General features: G+C 39.8%; 1 protein-coding gene across 4 annotated transcripts in view; it reads right to left on the reverse strand.

Moving 5' to 3' along the window:
* Window positions 1-8556: 8556 nt before the first annotated feature.
* The window catches only part of Gabra5 (gamma-aminobutyric acid type A receptor subunit alpha5), a 92155-nt gene continuing 80939 nt past the window's right edge, over window positions 8557-19772 (reverse strand). For all 4 annotated transcript variants that reach the window (XM_055607515.1, XM_055607514.1, XM_055607511.1 and 1 more), the window contains 3 exons: window positions 18882-19034; window positions 15225-15436; window positions 8557-9776 (listed from right to left, as the gene is read on the reverse strand). In XM_055607515.1, the coding sequence (XP_055463490.1) occupies window positions 9474-9776; window positions 15225-15436; window positions 18882-19034 (668 nt within the window). In that variant the 3' untranslated portion in view covers window positions 8557-9473. The remainder of the gene's footprint in view (window positions 9777-15224; window positions 15437-18881; window positions 19035-19772) is intronic.

Below are 19772 nucleotides of genomic sequence, written 5' to 3' on the forward strand. Positions count from 1 at the left end.
GACCAGGAAGCAAGGAGGGATTGTTATCCCAACATCTGACCAAATAGACTTCAAATCAAAACTAATTAGAAGAAATAAAGGATAGTTCATATTTCTCAAGGGAACAGTTAACCAAGAAGACATTACTATCCTAAACATAGGCACTGAATTCTGGCATGTCAATTTCATAAAAAGTATATTGTCATGCTATTAGGCTTTAAAACACATTAATTACAGCTCAATAGTGGTAGGCAATTGCATCACCCCAATTTCTCCAATAGACAGGTTGTCTGAAGAAGGAGTAAGAAGAAAAACATCAGAATTTAATTGCTTCCTACAAAAAATGGCCTAACAGATACCTACAAATATTCCTTCCAAACACCAAACAATGTCCATTCTAGTCAGCAGCCCAATGAAGCTCCTCTAAAATACACATATCCTGGGACACAAAACAAACTTTAAGAAATTCAGAAAAACTAAAATAACTCCATGTTTGACCACAGAGCAAGAAAACTGAAAATCAACAGCATAAACCTCTAGTAATTATAAAAGCTCATGGAGATTTAACAAATCATTCTGAATGACAAATGAGTAAAGAAGAAATTAGGGAAGATATAAAAACATTTCCAGAACTAAATAGAAACACAGCAATACCTCTGGGACACACAGTAACAGAAGTCCTATGAGAGAAATTTGTAGCTCTAAGTGCCTACATTTAAAAAATCAGAAATAGCACAAATAAAATGACTTCATGATGTGACTCAGATGTTTGGAAAAAGAACAAATCAAACCCAAATCTAGTAGACAGAAATAAATAATAAAAATCAGAACAGAAATTAATGAAACAGAAACAAGGAAAAATTGCAATCAACTAATCTAAGAGCTTAATCTTTAAGAAGGTAAACAAAATTGTCACACCTTTTGCCCAATTAACCGAAAGAAAGATAACCTAAATTAACAGAATCAGAAATAATCAGGAAAACATTATAAAATACACCAGGGTAATTTAGATATTATAAGGAAATACTTCACTAAACCTATATTCCATAAAGCTGAAAATTTAAATGAAATGAATAAATTTCTAAAATCATCCAAATCCCCAAAGTTAAACCAAGAAGAGATGAACAATGTAAGATGACCTATAGCAATAAGAAGATCCAAACCAATAAAAGCCCTGCCACTAACAAAAGCCTGCGCCCAGATGGATTCACAGTTGAACTCTATGAGACTTTTTCTCTGTGTTTTATTAGTTCTTTTATAATTATATACAATGTCTTTTGATATCTGATAATATTTTGGTAATATTGTACCCTCCTTCAGTTCCAATTGGATCCATCTCCCCTTCCCAACCTACAGTGCCCTTTTTTCTTTTAAAACCACCAAGTCTAATTTTTGCTGCTCATATACTCTTGTATATGTTCTCTTCAATGAAGGACAGCAGACCTTTAAAACAAAGTGACTCCCCCTCTCCTACCAGCAGTCAATTGTGAATAGCTTCTTACTTAGAGATGGGACTTCAGGTACACCTCCCAACTCGATGTTTGAATTTTATTTGGTTTGAGCTTTAAAAAGTCTTGTGCATTTGTCTCAATTGCTGTGAATTTAAATATTTAATTGCCCTACTTTGTCCAGAAAAGCACCATTTTCTTGTTGTCATCTACCACCTCTGGCTTGTTTCCACCCCCCTTTTCTACTATGTGACTCAAACTTGGGAGGAGGGATTGTGATATATATGTCTCCTTTAGCACTGAGCATTCCACAGTCTCTTTTTGTCTGCACATTGGCCATTAGTGGATCTCTGGATTAATTGCCATCTACTATAAAAAGAAGCTTCTCTGATAACGGTTGTGTTTTGTGACAGATTTCTCCTGGAGAGGTGGAACACAAGTCTATTCACCATGGAATAAAAAATGATGATTGTACCAATGTCCAGCTTGTGTGAACCAGTATGTTTTATTGCCATTAGTTATAGAGATATGGGTGAGTGTTTATTTACATGATCAGAAACAATTCAGAAAGCTGCATCACCAAAGCCCCTCACAGCCTGGTGACAACTCACAAAAACTGTAAATCTGGAGAACATTGTAGAGCATGAAGAAAGCTTAATGTGTCAGGTAGTAGTTGTTCTGAGCCTCTTCCTGTAGCTCTGCCTGTCCCTGCTTCTTTCAGGCTGCTCTGTTTGCCTGAGAGTCTTTCTTCACTGAGTAACCCTCTCAGCAGTCTTTTCTGTTTATCTTGAGGGAAGGGAGCCTACTGAATCTGGTCAGTTTCAGAGACTTTTTAAAGCTAATTTGTGATATTTACATCCTGTCTTAATGATCTTGCTTGCAGGATGGAAGATTTCAGTCTCCCTGGAGACTGTTAGACAGTAGGTTATCTTAGTTTGCTTTCATTGCTTAGATAAAGACCCATGAAGAAAAGCTGCTTGGGAAGGAAAGGGTTTCTTTTAGTTTGCAGTTTATAATCCATCTTAAAAGGAAGTCAGCACAGGAATGAAGATTGGAACCTAGATGTAAGAACTGCAGAAGAGGCTATAAGAGAATGCTGCCTGCTGGCTTTTGCTGTCCATGGCTTGCTCAGCTTGCTTGTTTATACCACCCTGGACCTCCTGACCAATGATGGCTTTATTCTCAGTGAGTTGGCACATCTCGTATCAGTCATTAATTTAAAAAAGAAATGTCCTACAAACTTGGTTACAGTCTAATCTGATAAAGGTATTTGTTCTGCAGAAGTTCCTCTTCCCAGATAATTCTAGCTTGTGCCAAGTTGACAGAAATTGAAACAGAACAAGTGTTGACAGATGCGTTAATCTGTGCTAAAATGATGAGTCATTAGGAGTTGATTTACTTTTTCTTTCTTTCTCATTTGGTCAAGTGTCTGTTCTTTAAGCAGTGGTGCCTTGAAGAGGGGGCTAATCCATAGCAAGGTTGGGATGTTGATTTCCTCTGCTTCTCTGGTATTTGGAACACAGCCTTTATCCAGCTTTTCTGTTTCTTTGCTATAGTCTGGTACTTTTAACAGTTTGGTCAAGGAGCCTGGGACAAGTTTCTTATGGCTCTGTGGACAGGTCCTGGGTCTCAAGGATAGATAGGGTAACTGGAGTGTTTAAGTCTGGCCACTGTCAGGGATTTGGAACTCTGGATTACATGTGATGGGTAGAAGATCTCTGCTGGGTATCAAGCTGGGATTTAGCCAATCCTAGATGGGAAGACAGGAAAAGAGGAAGTGGCTGTTCTTAGCAAGTAGCTGAGAGACTTAAGCAACCCAAATAGATGGAAGAAAAGATGGGAAGTGCTAGTAGTCTATCTGAGAGGGATTTGGGGAACAAAGAAGGAGTTAGAGGGGAAAGAAGAGGGTGGAAATGATGTAAACCCAATATTGTCTTAATTAGGGTTACTATTGATATGATGAAACACAATGACCAAAGCAACTTGGGGAGGAAAAGAATTATTTGTCTCACACTTCTATATCACTGTTCATCATTGAAGGAAGTCAGGACAGGAATTCAAGTAGGGCAGGAACCTGGAGACAGGAGCTGATACAGAGGCCATGATTGTTGGTTTGCTCCTCATGGCCTTCTCAGCCTGCTGTTTTGTAGAATCCAGGACCACCAGCCAACAGATGGCACCACACACAATTAGCTGAGCCTTTCCATGTCAATTGTTAATTGAGAAAATACCCAATAGGCTGTTTAAAATCATTATATGGAGACATTATCTGTATTGAGGTTCCCTTCTCATAGATGACTCTAGCTTGTGTCAATTTGATGTAAAAACAAGCTTGCACAAGTACTCCTGTACAAAATTATTAGATAGATTTTTAAAAATGTACATTTCTAGTCAAATTTATCAATATCTTATTGCACCTTGATTTGAAGACCGAAAAATTTCCCATGCTCCCACATGATCAAAACACATCCAGTATTCACTCTGATGTGTATTTGATTTCCCTCTTAATGCTTGTGTTTCTTAACTGACTTCTGACCATAACTATAATGTTCTTAAAGTGGCTACTTACACACAATGCAAGTCAAAAGGCCCACTTTGTGCCACTGATTTGAGATGCTACAATCTCTACTCCATGTGTTTCTGGGTTGTGGCAGAAAGTTCTTGTCTATGCATCTATGTTGAATGTGTATTCCCATGCTTTGCTCTAGCAGTTTCAATATTTTGGATTTTTAATTAAAGTCTTTGAACTACTTTGAACTAATTTTGTACAGAATGATAAATATATATATGTACATAAATATATATATATAATTTTACAGATAGTTTACCAATTTTACCAGCACCATTTGTTGAATATTTGACTTCTTTCAATGCTTGTTTCTGACACCCCTGTTAAAAAAAGTATCAGTAACCATACCTATTTAGGCTTATTACTGGGTCCTGTATTCTGCTCCACGTGTTTACATGTCTAATTCTATGGTAGTGTCATACTGTCTTCATCGCTATAGTTCTGTAGTATAATTTGAGGCCTACTAATGTGATGTCTGAAGCTGTGTTATTTTGCTTTAGGATTACTTCAGCTATTTTTGAGACTTTTTGTGTTTCTAATATGGATTTCTGGGTTGATATTTTTAATTCTGTGAAGAGTGTCATTTAAATGTTGACAGAGATTATAGAATGTATCTGTACATTACTTTTGTCTATACAGCTATTTTCACAACATTGATTCTGTCAATCGAGAAGCATGGGTCATCTTTCCAGCATCTAGTATCTTCTTTAAATTTCTTTGTCTGTGTCTTAACATTTTCACTATAAAGGCCTTTCACGGCATTCATTAGGTTTATCCTTAGGTATTTTTATTTTTTTATTGAGTTCTTGTAAATGAGATTATTAAAAATTATTCCTCATGAAGTTTATTGTTTGTACATGTGAAAGCTATGGGTTTTGTATGTTGATTTTATTTATTTATTTATACCTTTTAAAATAAAAAAATAAGTCTCCCATACATCTTTAACACAATTACCCTCCCCTGCACTCCTTCTAACTCCCCACTTTCCACCTTTCACTTTCCCCAAATCCATTCTTTCTCTTGTTTCCCTTCAGAAAGCAGCAGGCCTCCAAGAGACAACAGGAGAAAACAAGATACAACATGACAAGGCAAAGCCCTCATATTGAAGCTGGACCATGGAACCCAATCGAAGGAAAAGAGTCCCAAGAGAAGGTAAAAGAGCCAGAAACAGACCCACTTCCACTTGTTAGGAGCTGTCAGCCATATTATATACATATTATATACAAGGTACCTGGTGTAGTACCTTGCAGGCACTGTGTCTGCCACTTCAGTCTTTGTGAGCCTCATATTTTCCTGATTAGTTAATTCAGTAGGCCATGTTCTTCCGGTATTTTCTATCCCTTGTAATTCCTAAAATCTCCCCTACTTCTTCCATTGGTTATAAAAAATAGTAATACTAATTTTTAAATAATTAAAAGACAGAGAAAATTGTAGCATTTCCAAACTTGAAAAGGAGGGCCTCTTTTGCTTTGAGACTAGTTCTTATAGTAGAGGCAAATGTTGATCGAAGACTCAGTGTCATTATTTTGGTTTTGCTTGAGGTAGGTTGCTCCTGGAATACCACCATAACCATCCACATGAGAGCTCTAGAAAGAACAAACCAATTAAAAACACCAAGTCTCCCTACCACGGAGAACCTCTGAAAGACTCCACCCAAGAGGGTATCGAAGCAGATGCTGAGACTCAGCAAAACTTTGGACAGAATGCAGGGAATCTTATGAAAGAAGGGGGAGATAGAAAGGCCTGGAGGGGACAGAAACTCCACGAAGAGACCAACAGCACCACAAATGTGGGTCCAGGGTTCTTTTCTGAGACTGATAATCCAACCGAAGACCATGCATGGAGATAACCTAAAATCTCTGTTCAGATGTAGCCCATGGCATCTCAGTCTCCAAGTGGGTTCCCTAGTAAGAGCAGGGGCTATCACTGACATGAACTCAGTGGCTGACTCTTTGATCACCTCCCCCTGAGAGGGTGGCAGCCTTACCAGGCCACAGAGGAAGACAATGCAGCCAGTCTTGATGAGACCTGATAGGCTAAGGTCAGATGGAAGAGGATGAGGACCTCCCCTATCAGTGGACTGGGGGAAGGGCATGTGAGGATAAGAAGGAGGAAGGGTGGGACCTGGAGAGGATGAGAGACAGGACTACAGCTGGAATACAAAGTTAATAAATAATATTAATTAATTAATTAATAAAAAACTTAAAAAAAGGAAAAATGATACCAAGTCTCTCATTCAATGATCTTCATTCATTCTCTCCTCTTTCCTTTTCTCTCTCTCCATTCCTCCTCTCCCTTCATCATTCTTTGCCTCCCTCCCTTTTTCTTTTGGGAGGAGTGCTACACTAAATAAGGCATTAAGTTTATGAGGAAAGCATAGATGGACTTGTTTGCAAAGAGAAATATCTAAGGCACGCTTAATGTATAATCATTTACCCAGGGCTTGGAAGAAATACTTTCATCTTAGGTCACTTTTGTTTTTAATTATCATCCACATAAAAGTGTTTTATGGTGTTGTGAACTCAGACATAGAAATTATGAGGCACAGAAATATAAGCCTGCATTTACACCTAACTGGCCATATTGAGTAAAGGGATAATGATTGAGTTGCTGTAACCCTGTTTATAAAGGAGAAATTTCCTATGTGCTGCTCTTTCCCACAGCTTGTCATATGTGAGGCTTGCAGTGAAATTTCTCAGGTAGCATCAAGGCAATGAACAAATAAATAGTTTGCAACCTTCTTCCCCGTCTTCAACAGAATTAATTTGTTGGAGAATTTTAGTTGCTCCTCCAGAGGACATACAAAATAATCGCATGCAAACGTATACTTTTATGTCATCCTCATTCAAAGCTTGCCCTAGCTAGACCTTTAGACTCACAAGAATGTGTATAAGAAGTACTGATTGTGGACTGTTAGGACAGCCGAACAGTCTCTCTTTTAAATATTCTGGCTCTAAAAGTAGAGCAGTATAATTTATAATTATCTTCAAAAATGTTATTGCTTGCCTTGTCATCATTTCCCCAAGGTGATTCTTTATTATGTTCTCATTAAAAATAACAAACTCTGAGAATCTCTGAAACACAAAATCAGAGAATGGAAAACAAATGTGATTATTTTTGTTAAATATTCATCATATTACAGGTTCAGCAGCATAAAATGGGCAGTCTCTAAACAAGCTCAGCAAGGACTTCTGTGAAAAAGCTCTATGTTAAGAAATTTCCTTTAACCTGGTGAAGAAGGGGTCATTTTCTATTGAAAGTTAGCAGTTCAAGATGGGTAATAACATATGTAAACATCTGAATATTACTCTTCCACCTTCTTAAAAGTTCAGTGTGGTGCTCAAAAGTAAGGAGAGTATAAAAATCTAGAACAAAAACATAATGGGAAAACATTTGCTCTGTTTTTTTCCAGGGGATGTTCATGCTGTGGTGTAACAGAAACATGTTGTTCTGAAGATGTCATCATCCTATCACAGAAAATGCTTCCATAGCATTTTAGAGTGACCTTTCTGTCATTCTTTTTCTGAAATACTGAGCACAGTTATAAAGGGAAGAGTGGAAAAGCTGCTGAGGTGACAATAAAACGTAGAGATGTGGGCTTGATCTACAGCACCCATGTGAAAAGCCTGGTGTGATTTTGTGTGCCTGTAACACTGGCACTGGAAAGTTGAAGGAAGCATAGCTGGAGCTTGCTGGCCAGTCTAGCCGAAATGGTGGTCTACAGGTCTAGTGATATAATCTACTTCAAAAAATTAGGCAGATTAAGTACAGAAACCATCCGATGTCAACATCTAGGCTCCACATGAGCACATGTAAGTGCTGGCACCCATAAACACGTGTACACACATGAACACTTATGTATGCATACACACATATACAAAAAAGCACATTAAGAAAGGGAATTGTGATATTTGCATGGCACCTACTATGTCCAAACAGGCTTAATCATCAATTTGATTTTCTTGAGAGTTGTAATAATTCTGTAATAATTCTGGAGTTCCAAGTTTATGGCAGAACCTATTCATTCCAACCTGCTGAAATTTATTTGAAGAGTAAGTATATGCACCAATTGCTCTACTCTATCTGACTATTCATAAATAACTGAAGGTGGGTTCAGAGCTAGGACCAGCATTCACAAGGCCCATAAGAGGTTGTGTGGCCAGGACCAGCAGTCACCAGACCCATAAAGAAGGGTACAAAGCCAGAACCAGCCATCACCAGGTCAGTAAGGGAGCGTGTAAGGCCACCAGAATCAGTAGTCACCATGCCTGTAGGAAACACTCTCGGTGTGCTGAGGGAAGCACACAGAGATCTGTGGTAGGAAGAGCTACTGGCTATGTCTGCCAGTGCCACCTGCCATGTCAATAAGTATCCTCCAAACATCCTTCTGTATAATTAGGCTAGAAGAGTGAGGGTCACCCACTAAGTTTTAACTTCTTCTTTGTTTATTTTCCCCCCAAACAATTTCATATGAGATTTTATTAAGCTATTTTCAGAAAATTAGTTAATAAAATTTGAACTGAAAGTAGAAATGACTTACACCCATAAAATCAGGTCATTTTCAATTTTTTTTAATGAACAGTTAAGATTCATATACAAAAGCTAACAGAGCAGTAATCCAATCATGAAATATGTACAGGGAAATAAAACAAAACAAAAAAAAACTCAATTACAATTTCTCAGCGCTGAAGCAGCAGCAAGAGGAACTGACGTTCCAGAGACAATGGGCAGAGAGTGTCATGGCCAAGAAGGTCCAAGACCTGTAGCTTTAAAGTTTCAGGGTTCTTTTTTTAGTTATTATTAAATTTGTAGAGGTGTTGGGGTGTAGTGAGAAAATTTTATTTTTCACAGAAACAAAACTTAACTTTGAATCAGTTGATTTTCTTCCTTGGGGAAATATTTGAACTATTAATCTAACACACTATGTACTTGTGATTAAATTTGTCTGAATAAATGTTTGCTTACTCTATTTCCTAATGTCAGTTCATGCAGTATTTTTTTTAAGTTTCAGAATAGGAAGAGTTATTAAAGGCAATTAGTATTGGACTTAAATGTCCACAGTTTGTTCCTCACGGACAGTGTGAACCCCATGATGTTTGCTTTTTGCAGCTGTCAAGTAGTCATCACAGGGATTCCCAAAAATGTTTTGTTGGCTGGGAAAAACTGTATGAAATGGCATCCGAAGTATAAAAACATCATATACTTGTAACAGTTAAAAATATACTTATCTTGTTTGTAAACTATTGATGTTAGGAGACTGAGACTCTGAGCATCAGTCATTGCCTCCCACTTTTCTAGAAGGTCGTTTGCCTTATTAAGGGGACATCCTTGAAACATCTGAAGTTACATGTAGAAACATCAAGGCAATATTATTTGTACATATTATTAAACATGCAAAAATTCCTGAAAGACAGTACCTACACAGTCTCTGTGAGCTGTGGGTGTATGGTTTCCTGGAAGCTTGGGACTTGCCTGGCTTACTTTGGAGAGGTGGCCCCTTTTATCACGGGCTCTCTATTCAAATATGTTGCCCAGTAAACTAAGTTGAATGAGCCAAACAAGATAGGGAACACAATCCGGGACATTTTGTCGATCTTGCTGATGCTGTTGTATGTTTTTTTGCTCTCAGAAGTCTTCTCTTCAGAAGGTTTGACAGAGGCTGATGATGAGTTTGCGGTCCCTGCTGAAGGCTGCTCCTTTGGGATATTTGGAGGATGGGTCAACTTCCCAGTTGTAAAAGTATTTGTTGACTTATTTAGTATGAGTTCACGTTCTTTTTTCTGCAAAATATAATAAGAAGGTAAAGACATGTCACCTTTCCCCTCCTGTTAAAAGTCTCATGTCTATCTTTAGCAGAGACAAATGAACATGACTAAGTCCTGGGAGAGGGTAGGCAGAGACAAATGAACATAACTGAGTCCTGGGAGAGGGTAGTCCTCCATAGACTTGCAAGCTTAGCCTACCGTAGCAGATAACTTTGGCTGAGCAAGAGTCCTTGTTGACGTGAATATTTGGTATTCTCAGGAACCTAGCATAAACTGAATTAAAATCGCAGCAACAATAATTTCATTATTTAAGTGTGCCTGTAGGAATGAATACTCCATGAATGATCTAAAGAGAGTAATTAAAAGGAGAGTGATTAAAAATGCTGACGACAGTAAGTAGTCCTTGGTGCAAGGTGTATCTGAAAAAGAGCTCCTGAGAATCCTCCTTGCAGTTGCTTCCAACAGCACAATAAAATCATCCTTATATTGTTGACTATTGTTTCTTTTAAGAATTATAACTATTTATCTCCTGTTAATGGACACATATACTGTCTACAGTTCTGACTATTCTAGGTTCAGCAACTGTCAATACTCTTGTGCACACTCTTCTGTTATTATTATTTTTCTATGAAATTCTAGAACAGGCAATAAACTTCATGTGGAAAAGTAAAAAATGTGGTTACATTTAGAGAGGTGAGTACAGGAGCTGCTTAGAAAGAGATATGTTAAACTTCCTAGATGCTTATGATATAATAGGAATTTGCGGAATCCAAAAGTATAGGTTTGCAGGAATTCAACGAAAATATGATTAATGTTTGTGTACTTCATTTTGGGTACATTTTTCTTCAAAAGAATAAAATAAATAATAAACCACACTGAACTCTGGTTGAGGGTATGCATGTAATTTATTTTAATATTTATGAAAAATAAAATGAATGATGGATGAAAAGTAGATCAATAATAGGTGACAGTGTACAGATGATAAATGGATGCATGGATGGATGATAGATGATGGATAAAGAGATGATTGATTGATAGATGAGTAGATGGATGCTACATACAAGGATAGATAGATAGATGGTACATTGATGGTTATAAAATAAACACAATAAAATGTTAGTGACAGAAAAAGAAACATTTTAAACATTACTATACACTAGAAAAGATACATAATAAAATGTTAGTTTAAACTTTCATTTCAATTTCATTATCAAAATAAAGTCAACTCACTAAATAAAATGTAAAGAAAACAGCATTGTAATTATGGAAATATATCAGCCAGTAAAGATAAAAAGTAGAGAGCTGAGGGAGTGGGGGTGCAGGTGAGAACAAAGGAAAATGAAGTGCTGACCCAGATGCAAGGAATATGGAGCCCTCTAAAGACTATGGGCAGATAGGCGGGTGGGAAGCAGGCCATGCCACAGAAAACTATCATGTAACCTTCATGCCGTTCTTCCAGGAAATCAGTAAGTGTGATGAACTACTCTAAATGATTCAGCAAAAGAACACAAAAGAGACAAAAACAAGTCCTTCAATAGCCACGCATTTAACAAAATCGGCAGCCACCTAAGGGTCTTATACAAAATGGCTTAGTTTTTTCCCATAACCCGTGGACATTCTTCCAAGTGCTTTAAATTATTTAAATGACTTCTAATACCCTAATGCAAGTTAACTCTGTATAAATACTTGTTGTTTTGTATTGCTTAATGATGAATGACCAAAAATCAAATTCTGTGCTTGTTCACTATATACCCAATATTTTTCTCAAACATTTTGAACTGTGGTTAGTTGTATGAAAGATATGGGTCTGGTAGACATGGACAGCCAACCATACTGCTGTGTCATGGTGACACGTACTTTGAACTATGAGAGATGATCATGAGGAGGGGCAGAAACAGCTCAAGATGCAGTAAGGTTCAGGTGGGTATGCCTCATATTGAGATCCACATGGATCCCTCTTTCAGAAAGGGCTTGGTGTCCACTTATCAGTAGTGAAAACCAGCAGCCAGTTCCTTCAAAAACAGCCTTAGTAACAGAAAGCTGCCTCACCCTCTCTGGCCATAGCCTTCCTTAGAAGGCAGACCCATGGCTATGTAGCAGTTTTCCTGAGATTTAAACTATTCACCTTGGAGTTCTCTCATTAAGACACAGCATGTTTACAAGGAAGAGAAATCACAATCTACTGACGATCTGGAAGCATAAAACCTCTACGTACCTCCAGAAAGTTCCTGAAACTGAACAGATTCACTGGGCCTCCCCTCCCCCCCAAGTATATATATAAGCTTTAAAGATTGCAGAGCCACTCCAAGACAAGTCAAAGCTGCCTAGCAAAGGCTCAGACCACACAAACTGCCTAGAAGCAGAAACCAGCCAGGCTGTTTGGAAGAGCCTTCAGAAACTGAACTAACTGGAATGGACACTCCCCAAGCTGTTTATCTGTCTGCAGGCTGTGCAGTATGCCCCAGGTTTCCAGCTTTTGTAAGCTGTCACCCGTGGGCTTTGGTGATTCAGCTGCCTTTGAGAAAGTTATGCTCCTGTAAGTAACTCCTCATTCATATTCCTGTAACATTAACATAACTCATTAGTTCACTGTGTAAGCCTTTAGAGCTATATGAGTTTTGGCCTGAGGTTGGTTCCCTATCTTGGGTGCGTGATGTTTGTTCATGTCTTCCCAAGAAGAATGTCATTCAGCCCCGATATGTCAGCCAGTGAGGTAGAAGCATCACTTTCCCATCATGCCCTCTGACTTGCTTCAGGGTTTCAGTATGGATTACCTAAGGCTATGCTGAGCTTACACACAAAGTATCATAGCCTTCTGCCTCATCTTACTCCTTTTTCCTTTCTTAGGGATATATGAAACAATGGAGAGCACAGTTTTCTAAGTTCTTAAAAGTTTTCTCCACTTCTGGTGATGATCATCTCACAGCAACAAGTTCCCACTAGGGTGTTCATTCTCACTCAGTCCAGGGGTTGGACATTGTGCCTGACCTGCCTGATAGCATGACATTCCACACAAAGAGTTTTCCAGTACTGGGATAGGGCACAGCACTGGGGAACAGTTCATAATCTTGATATTCCATAGGGTTGACCAGTGCAGCACACTGCATGTGGAATTAGCCATTCTGTTTCCTTCACTTGCCTCATCTAAGGTCCTCACACAGACTTAGAAAAGGGCAATTATATGGAGCCTGTGTCAGCTGTGTCAGCACTGTGTCTAACAGCATGCTATGACTTGCCACCTGCCCAAGACCTCACAGTCAGCTGGGAGTTGGGGTGGCCTGACACTTTGATAGTGTACTGGTGTCTCAAGACTTGATCAACTCCAGTCATCACCATTTATCCTTTTAAAATTTAGGCAACCACAGTTTCTTTATCCATTCTTCGGTTGAAGGACATCTGGGTTACTTCCAGATTCTGACTGTTATGAATAAAGCTGCTATGAACATAGTTGAGCAAATGTCCTTGTTGGATGGTGGAGCGTCTTTTGGGTGTATACCCAGGAGTGGTATAACTGTGTGTTGAGGTAGAGCTGTTCCCAATTTTCTAAGAAAGCACAAGATTGATTTCCAAAGTACTTGTACAAGTTTGCACTCCCACCAAAATGGAGGAGGGTTTGCCTTTATCTGCACACTCGTCAGCATGTGCTGTTGCTTGAGATGTTGATCTTAGTCATTCTGACTGGTGAGAAAGTCTTCATGTGGGTCCTCTAGTAAGGGAAGTGGGGAATGCATCTGACACTAGCTCACTTGTCAGCTTTTTGATCACTTTCTCCTGGTGGGAATACCTTACCAGGGTTCAGGGGAAGAGGACATGCTCAGTCCTGATGCTTCTTAACGAGCTGGGGTGGATGGAAAAGGGAGCTCACCTTTCTGAGGAAAAGACTAAGGTAGAAGGGGGATGGAAAGAGAGTAAGACTGGGAGGGGAGTAGGGATAGGGCTACAAAAAGGATGTAAAGTGAATAGAAAATTAATTAATTAATTTTTAAAAATTCAGGCAACCAGCATGCATCTATCTTCCATTAACATGAGGTAGGCTGATTAGTTCCATCTTTCCACATAATTTGTGTTTCTTCCCAACAAATAACCTTCTTGGCTGCTCTTTATAAGTCTAAAAGCCCAAGGACACCCTAGCTCTACAAGCATTTCCTCAGCTCCCTGCAGAACATCCATAGCGGCCAAATCATTTTTTGTCTCCTCAAACGCTGAAAATGAACCCAAATAGGCACTGGGAAGATGCAAAAGGCACAGGAATAAGTGTGCTGGACAGTCAGACATGAAGTGAGCTTGGATGAAGAAGCTCAGTATTAGCCTAGTTTCACAAACTTCCACTTAGGAGTAGAGAGAACTTACCAGTTAGGCTGTGGTATACCTCTAAGCAAGGGTCCTATTGCCAACCCATCTCCCTCTTGTTTCCCAATTCCTGCCACCCTGTCCTCTCAAACAGCCAACTAGACATGGAAATGTGACTCTGTGAATAGCCCAGGGCATGGGGAATGAACTCCTGGCCTTGGAAAAGGTTACAGCCCATGGTAAAGTCAGAACGTACAGTTTTCCTCAGGAAAAGAAATAGAGTATACAATCCCAGACAAACAAAGGCTGATGATGGGGTAGGAACAGATAAATCCATGGGATGGAAGTGCCCAGGTTTGCCAGTTGGCGTGGTTGAGGACACCTAACTCTATTCATACATAACCCTACCTGAACTCCCCTCAGGCTTATTTTTCAGAGGAAAGATTACGATTTCTTTTTCAATCTTCCCCTGAAAGCAGTGACATCACGTTCTTTCAGTACAAACAAATTGCTTAAATATCTGTTCTGTGTACAGTAAAATTAACAGGTTATTACTGGTGGTTTTATTTTCTATGTATGTACATTTTCTCATTTCCTTGAGGAAGTGATTCAGCTTGGGACCTTCGCGGTTCTTTTCCCTCCATTGTTCCTTAGATTTGGGCAAAAACCATGTGTGTAATATGCAGAGAAAGGTCATTTGACTGTGTGACACTTCACTTCACCATGGATGCCCACAGCTTGAGTGGGCCAAATCATTTCCTTGAAGCACTGGGTCTTTTTGGCAGATGGACAACTTTCATTATGCTGGCCACCCTCTCCAAGACATTACAGCTACCTCAAAGAAGATACAGTGCATGGGCAAAGGACAAAAGAACATGCTGTACTGTGAACTGAGGTTAAAACCCAGCATCTGTAGAGAGTCAGGATTGTTTTCACAAAAAGAACCAGTTTGGGTATAAGTAACTCCAAGGCATTCAGTGAATACCTTATACTTGAATGAAGATAAATAGACCCTCTGTAAGAACCTGCAAAGGCCTTGCAGGTGAGTGGAAGACTCACTCTGAAGGGAGAGGCAGGAAGTGAAATCCCTAGCTGAATATTGGGACCCATAACTAGACACACTTTCTTTGTCAATGAAACCTAAAAGGAGGAGGACAGTAAACTGTTGATTACCTTGATTTTGGCTGCTTCTAGGGCCTTCTTGCCATCCCAGGCCCATCCTCTCTTTGTAAAGTAGTTGACTGTGGCAAATTCAATCAAAGCAGAGAAGACGAATGCATAGCAGACAGCAATGAACCAGTCCATGGCTGTAGCATAGGCCACTTTGGGCAGCGAATTCCGGGCACTGATGCTGAGAGTTGTCATAGTCAGCACTGTGGTCACTCCTGCTTGGCGAGGAGAGTACACCATGGGAACAGAGACCAGTGTTCCTTCCCAGAGCTCCCTCCCTGGACATGAAACACCCTAAAGCCTCAGCTGACTTCTTTATCTCTCAATGTACCTGTGATTATCAGTTTCTGCAGTGAAAACATTGCTTAACTAATTGTTCCCACTGACTCCTTCCTCTATAATACAAATTAAGGAGGGCATAGATTTTGGACTGGTTTCTATATAACTGTACATCCTTCCTCTGGACAGGTCTGAAAATTTGTTGGTACTTGCAAATATGTATTGCATGAGTGGTATAACTCTGGGACTAAGGCAAGGACACTGGAAAAGTGGCAGTGACCTTCACACTGGGCTCAGCAGTGTGCTTCATGGAGATTTACTGTGTAGTTTGTAAGCAATAGACTGGGACAGAATGATGCAGTGTGTTTTTTTCCTTGTGCAATGACTGAACAGAGATGCCAGAGATGCCTGAGTTCCAATGCAGCTGCATGAAAACTTCTCTCCTTCAAAGCAGGAGCAATATGCTTGAGCCTACAGTAGTTTTACAGAAACACTGCAGGGGCTTCACAGCAAAGCTATGTCATTTGGCTCCGAGCATGCATGGCTTTTACAGTGGGAAGATCTGTGTGTTACCAGCCAAGTGGCAGCCTCTGATCTAAGCTACTTTCTGGAAGGGTGTACTATACCTACCATGCAGGAAGAGCTCGAGATTTACAGGCACTTAGCAGTGTACCCAAATTCCCATCCTGTGAGGAAATAGCCCATCTCTGGAGTCAGGACTAGGGACTCTTACAATCTAGCTGGTCTCTCTTCTTACACACTTCTGTGAGCATGGCTCTATATATGTGATATGACTGAAATGCGCATGTCATGGGTTGGACCGTGATGCCTTTCAAATTGGCACACTGAAGTCCTAATCTCAGCTACCGATGGTTGTGACCTTTTAACAGTCTAGGCTCTTAAGAAGTAATGATATCAGTAGACAGCATAGGCCTTAATCCAGTGTGACTGGCCTTCCTTAAAGGGGGAAATTCTGAGTTAACATGCACACAGAACAAACACTGGGAGCGTGAGTCCACAAGCCCTAGACCTACCACAGCAAGGAAAGACTCCTGGTCAAAGTTTCCTTCACAAGCCTCAGTAAAAAAACCAACCCTACCAGCATCTTGATCTTGGAATCCTACCCTCAGAGGCCCGAGAAAACAATGGTATGTTTCTAAGCCAGCAACTAAAGGAAGTCTGATGCAGAGGCTGTGTGAAACCAGTAGCAAGGGAACACTAAAGAGCCAATGCAGGTCCAGCAGCTAGGAGACCTGCAATTCACACAACATGGAACCTATGTGGAATTAATTGATTTTACATCTTGATTTTTCTTAACAATCCAGTCAATAACTTATGCTGAGTAAAGACTTGAGTGCAGACACTCGAAGCCTCCTCTCAGATCATTTAACATCTGAACATGTGCCAGGAATCTCCAAGAGAAAACCGATTATCACTGGCAGTTCACACTTTCTCCTGCCTAAGAAATGTCTACCAAAGAGTTCATTAGGCCTATCAACTTGGTGAGTGAGTGCCTCCTGGGCATGAGCTAATCTCCACACCTTGATTACATATTCTAGATTGAATGGGGGTGAGGAAGTTGGTAGTTGGAAGCAGAGTGATGAGCAGAGGGAGCCCAGGGCTCTTGGGCTTCTTATATACCATCAAGATAAGATGCATGTAAACCTCTTCTTACTGTGGAAGGAAAAGCTGTGTGAACTGTATTTCACAGTACACAAACACATGGAACTCAAGATGAACAGACATTTCTCATTCCTCCTAGGAAAAGTCATTCACTAGTTACCCTTTAGCGTCTGCCGAGGACAGGTTCTGGGTCAACCGCAGATTACCAAGCCCATAAACACTTGAGTCTCTTATATAGAATGGCACAGCCTCTGCAAAGAACCTTCAGGAAGTCTCTTACATATAAGGACCCATAATCTAGATGCCTTACAATACCTTATATAATGCAATCGTCAAGTAAAGAGTTGTTTCAGGAAACAACAGCAAGACAAATAGTTTGTACATGTTTAGTACAGATGTGATGGTATTTCAAATATTTTCTGTCATTGGCTGAATCTGAAAATGCAGTGCTACAATTCCAAAGGGCTGAAAGTGTGTTTCATTACCACAATATGGAGTACAATGTACTAGTGTACATACAATGGAAGGACTGTATTTTAATGAAGATCTTGAAGTAGTGTGCACATTTTAAAGAAAACAACATGGAAATTCAAAAATAAATAACCAAAACCACTTGGAAAACTATGCTGTGCCCAGCCTAGGAGTGTTACTTGGTGGCAAATTACTTGCCTACCATTCACAAATCTGGATTTGGTCTCCAGTGGAAAAGAGGGAGGAACAAAAAAAGGGGAGGAGGAGGAAGGGAAGGGTGCTTAAAATTTCATATCTTCAAAAGGCCTTCTAGTGAAGATAAGTTTTCCAAAAAGGAAATAATTATCAAGCAGAAAATAATTATTCCCTAAATTCTCATTCAAAGGGAAGTCTTTTTTCTTAATCTTAAATTTTTAACTAATTGCTCAACTTGTTTCCTAGGTCACAGTGGAAGGGCAATAATAGAAGTGTGGTAACTATGTTAATCAGCTTCTTGTTACTGTCACAAAATACGGACAATAATTAACTTTACAAAAGGAAAGGTTTGCTTCAGTTTACATTTGGAGGGTTTTAGTTCATGGCAAGTTGGCTTTGCTGATTCAGAGCCTGAGGAAGAATAGCAAGTCATAACAGAAGCATGGGAAGGAACATGTTGGTCAGTTGGTGGTGTCTAAGAAGCAGAGACTAGATGCAAGAGACAAGAAGCAAAGAGACCACAGTCCTCTTCAAAGCCATAATCCTAATGGCCTGATTTACACTAGGTTCCATCATCTGACGCTTGCAGCCTCCAAATGCTACCAAGGGGAAGGAGAATAGAACAACTACCCAGTGTCTTAAGCCTGAATGTGTGGCTCCCAAAACACACACAGAGTATTCTACAAAACAGATGTTTTGAAGAATTGAGAACAGCATGGTGCTATCTATACAGCACATCCTAAGCTCCTGAGACATAACCTAGCTGGAAAAAAATCCTGTAGCAAAAGAATAGCTTAGCCAGCTGTTGACCCACATAGCCTCTGCTCCTCTTTTCTTTCTCCTAACCCAATAAAAGACCCTCATCTGAAAGAGAGGTGCTCCCACTTTTGCATGTTGTGAGCCTTTCTCAGGTTTTCCTGAATAAACCTGTTTGCCCTGATGAGCCCATTCTCATCTCCTGACTTCTTTTCCATACTGCTACCTGCTGAGGACCACACCTTTAACACACATTTCAAATGTAGCTGTGGCACTGGTGATTGTTCAGGCTAGTCACAAGGCACCAATGCCAAGGCCTGGCTTGGAGATACTCACCAAAAACTGTCCTGGCCGGGACAGATTCTCGATTTAGCCAAAAGGACACCTGGGATAAGATGACCGTCATGATACAGGGAAGGTAGGTCTGGATGACAAAGTACCCAATCTTCCTCTTCAGGTGGAAATGAGCAGTCATGATCGTGTATTCACCTGCAAATATACAAATCTGGGAGATCACTGCTACCTTCCTGGGCAGGGGTTACAGCTCTTCCCAGAGGAGTTCATAATGCTCCCCTCCTCAGTCAGTCAGTCAGTCCCCTCCTAGTGCTTACTTGTTTTCTTGTTTGTTTGCTTAATGATTTTGGTTTTTTTGAGAACTTCAAACAAGAACTCTGCCTCATGTCTAAACCTCTCTCTTCCCATGTCTTCCTAAATTCATGCTATCTTCTTTAGTTACTATTGTTACAGTACACATATATGTATATACAAATAGATACGTATAACCTACTGAGTCTGTTTAGCATTGACCATATACACAAGTGCCCAGGGATGGCCACTGGGATTGTACAACCTATACAGGAGCTAGCCCCTGGTGAGGGAAGGACTCTGAGTTTCTTAGCATACATTGACCACCTGGAGCTCTTCATCTAGGGCTAGACATGTAGCTTTCTATGTTGTATGTTAATTGGTGTTATCACATGCTGATTTTATTCTGGCAGTCAATGCTGTTGAGAGTTCATGGGTGCAGCTTACCTGGCATACAGTCTCACACTTCTCACAGCAGGCTAGGACTCCTGGACTTCTGGGTCTTAGAGGCTTTTTTCTTCCTCTTCCATAATTTACCTGAGTGTTGGGGTTGCCTTGGTGATGTATTAGGTGCAAGTTGGCTGGATTTCTTTTACTATCTATCTATCTATCTATCTATCTATCTATCTATCTATCTATCTA

Source organism: Psammomys obesus, unplaced genomic scaffold (genome assembly GCF_907164565.1).
Source record: "Psammomys obesus unplaced genomic scaffold, mPsaObe1.curated_primary_1811, whole genome shotgun sequence".
Classification (NCBI taxonomy): domain Eukaryota; kingdom Metazoa; phylum Chordata; class Mammalia; order Rodentia; family Muridae; genus Psammomys; species Psammomys obesus.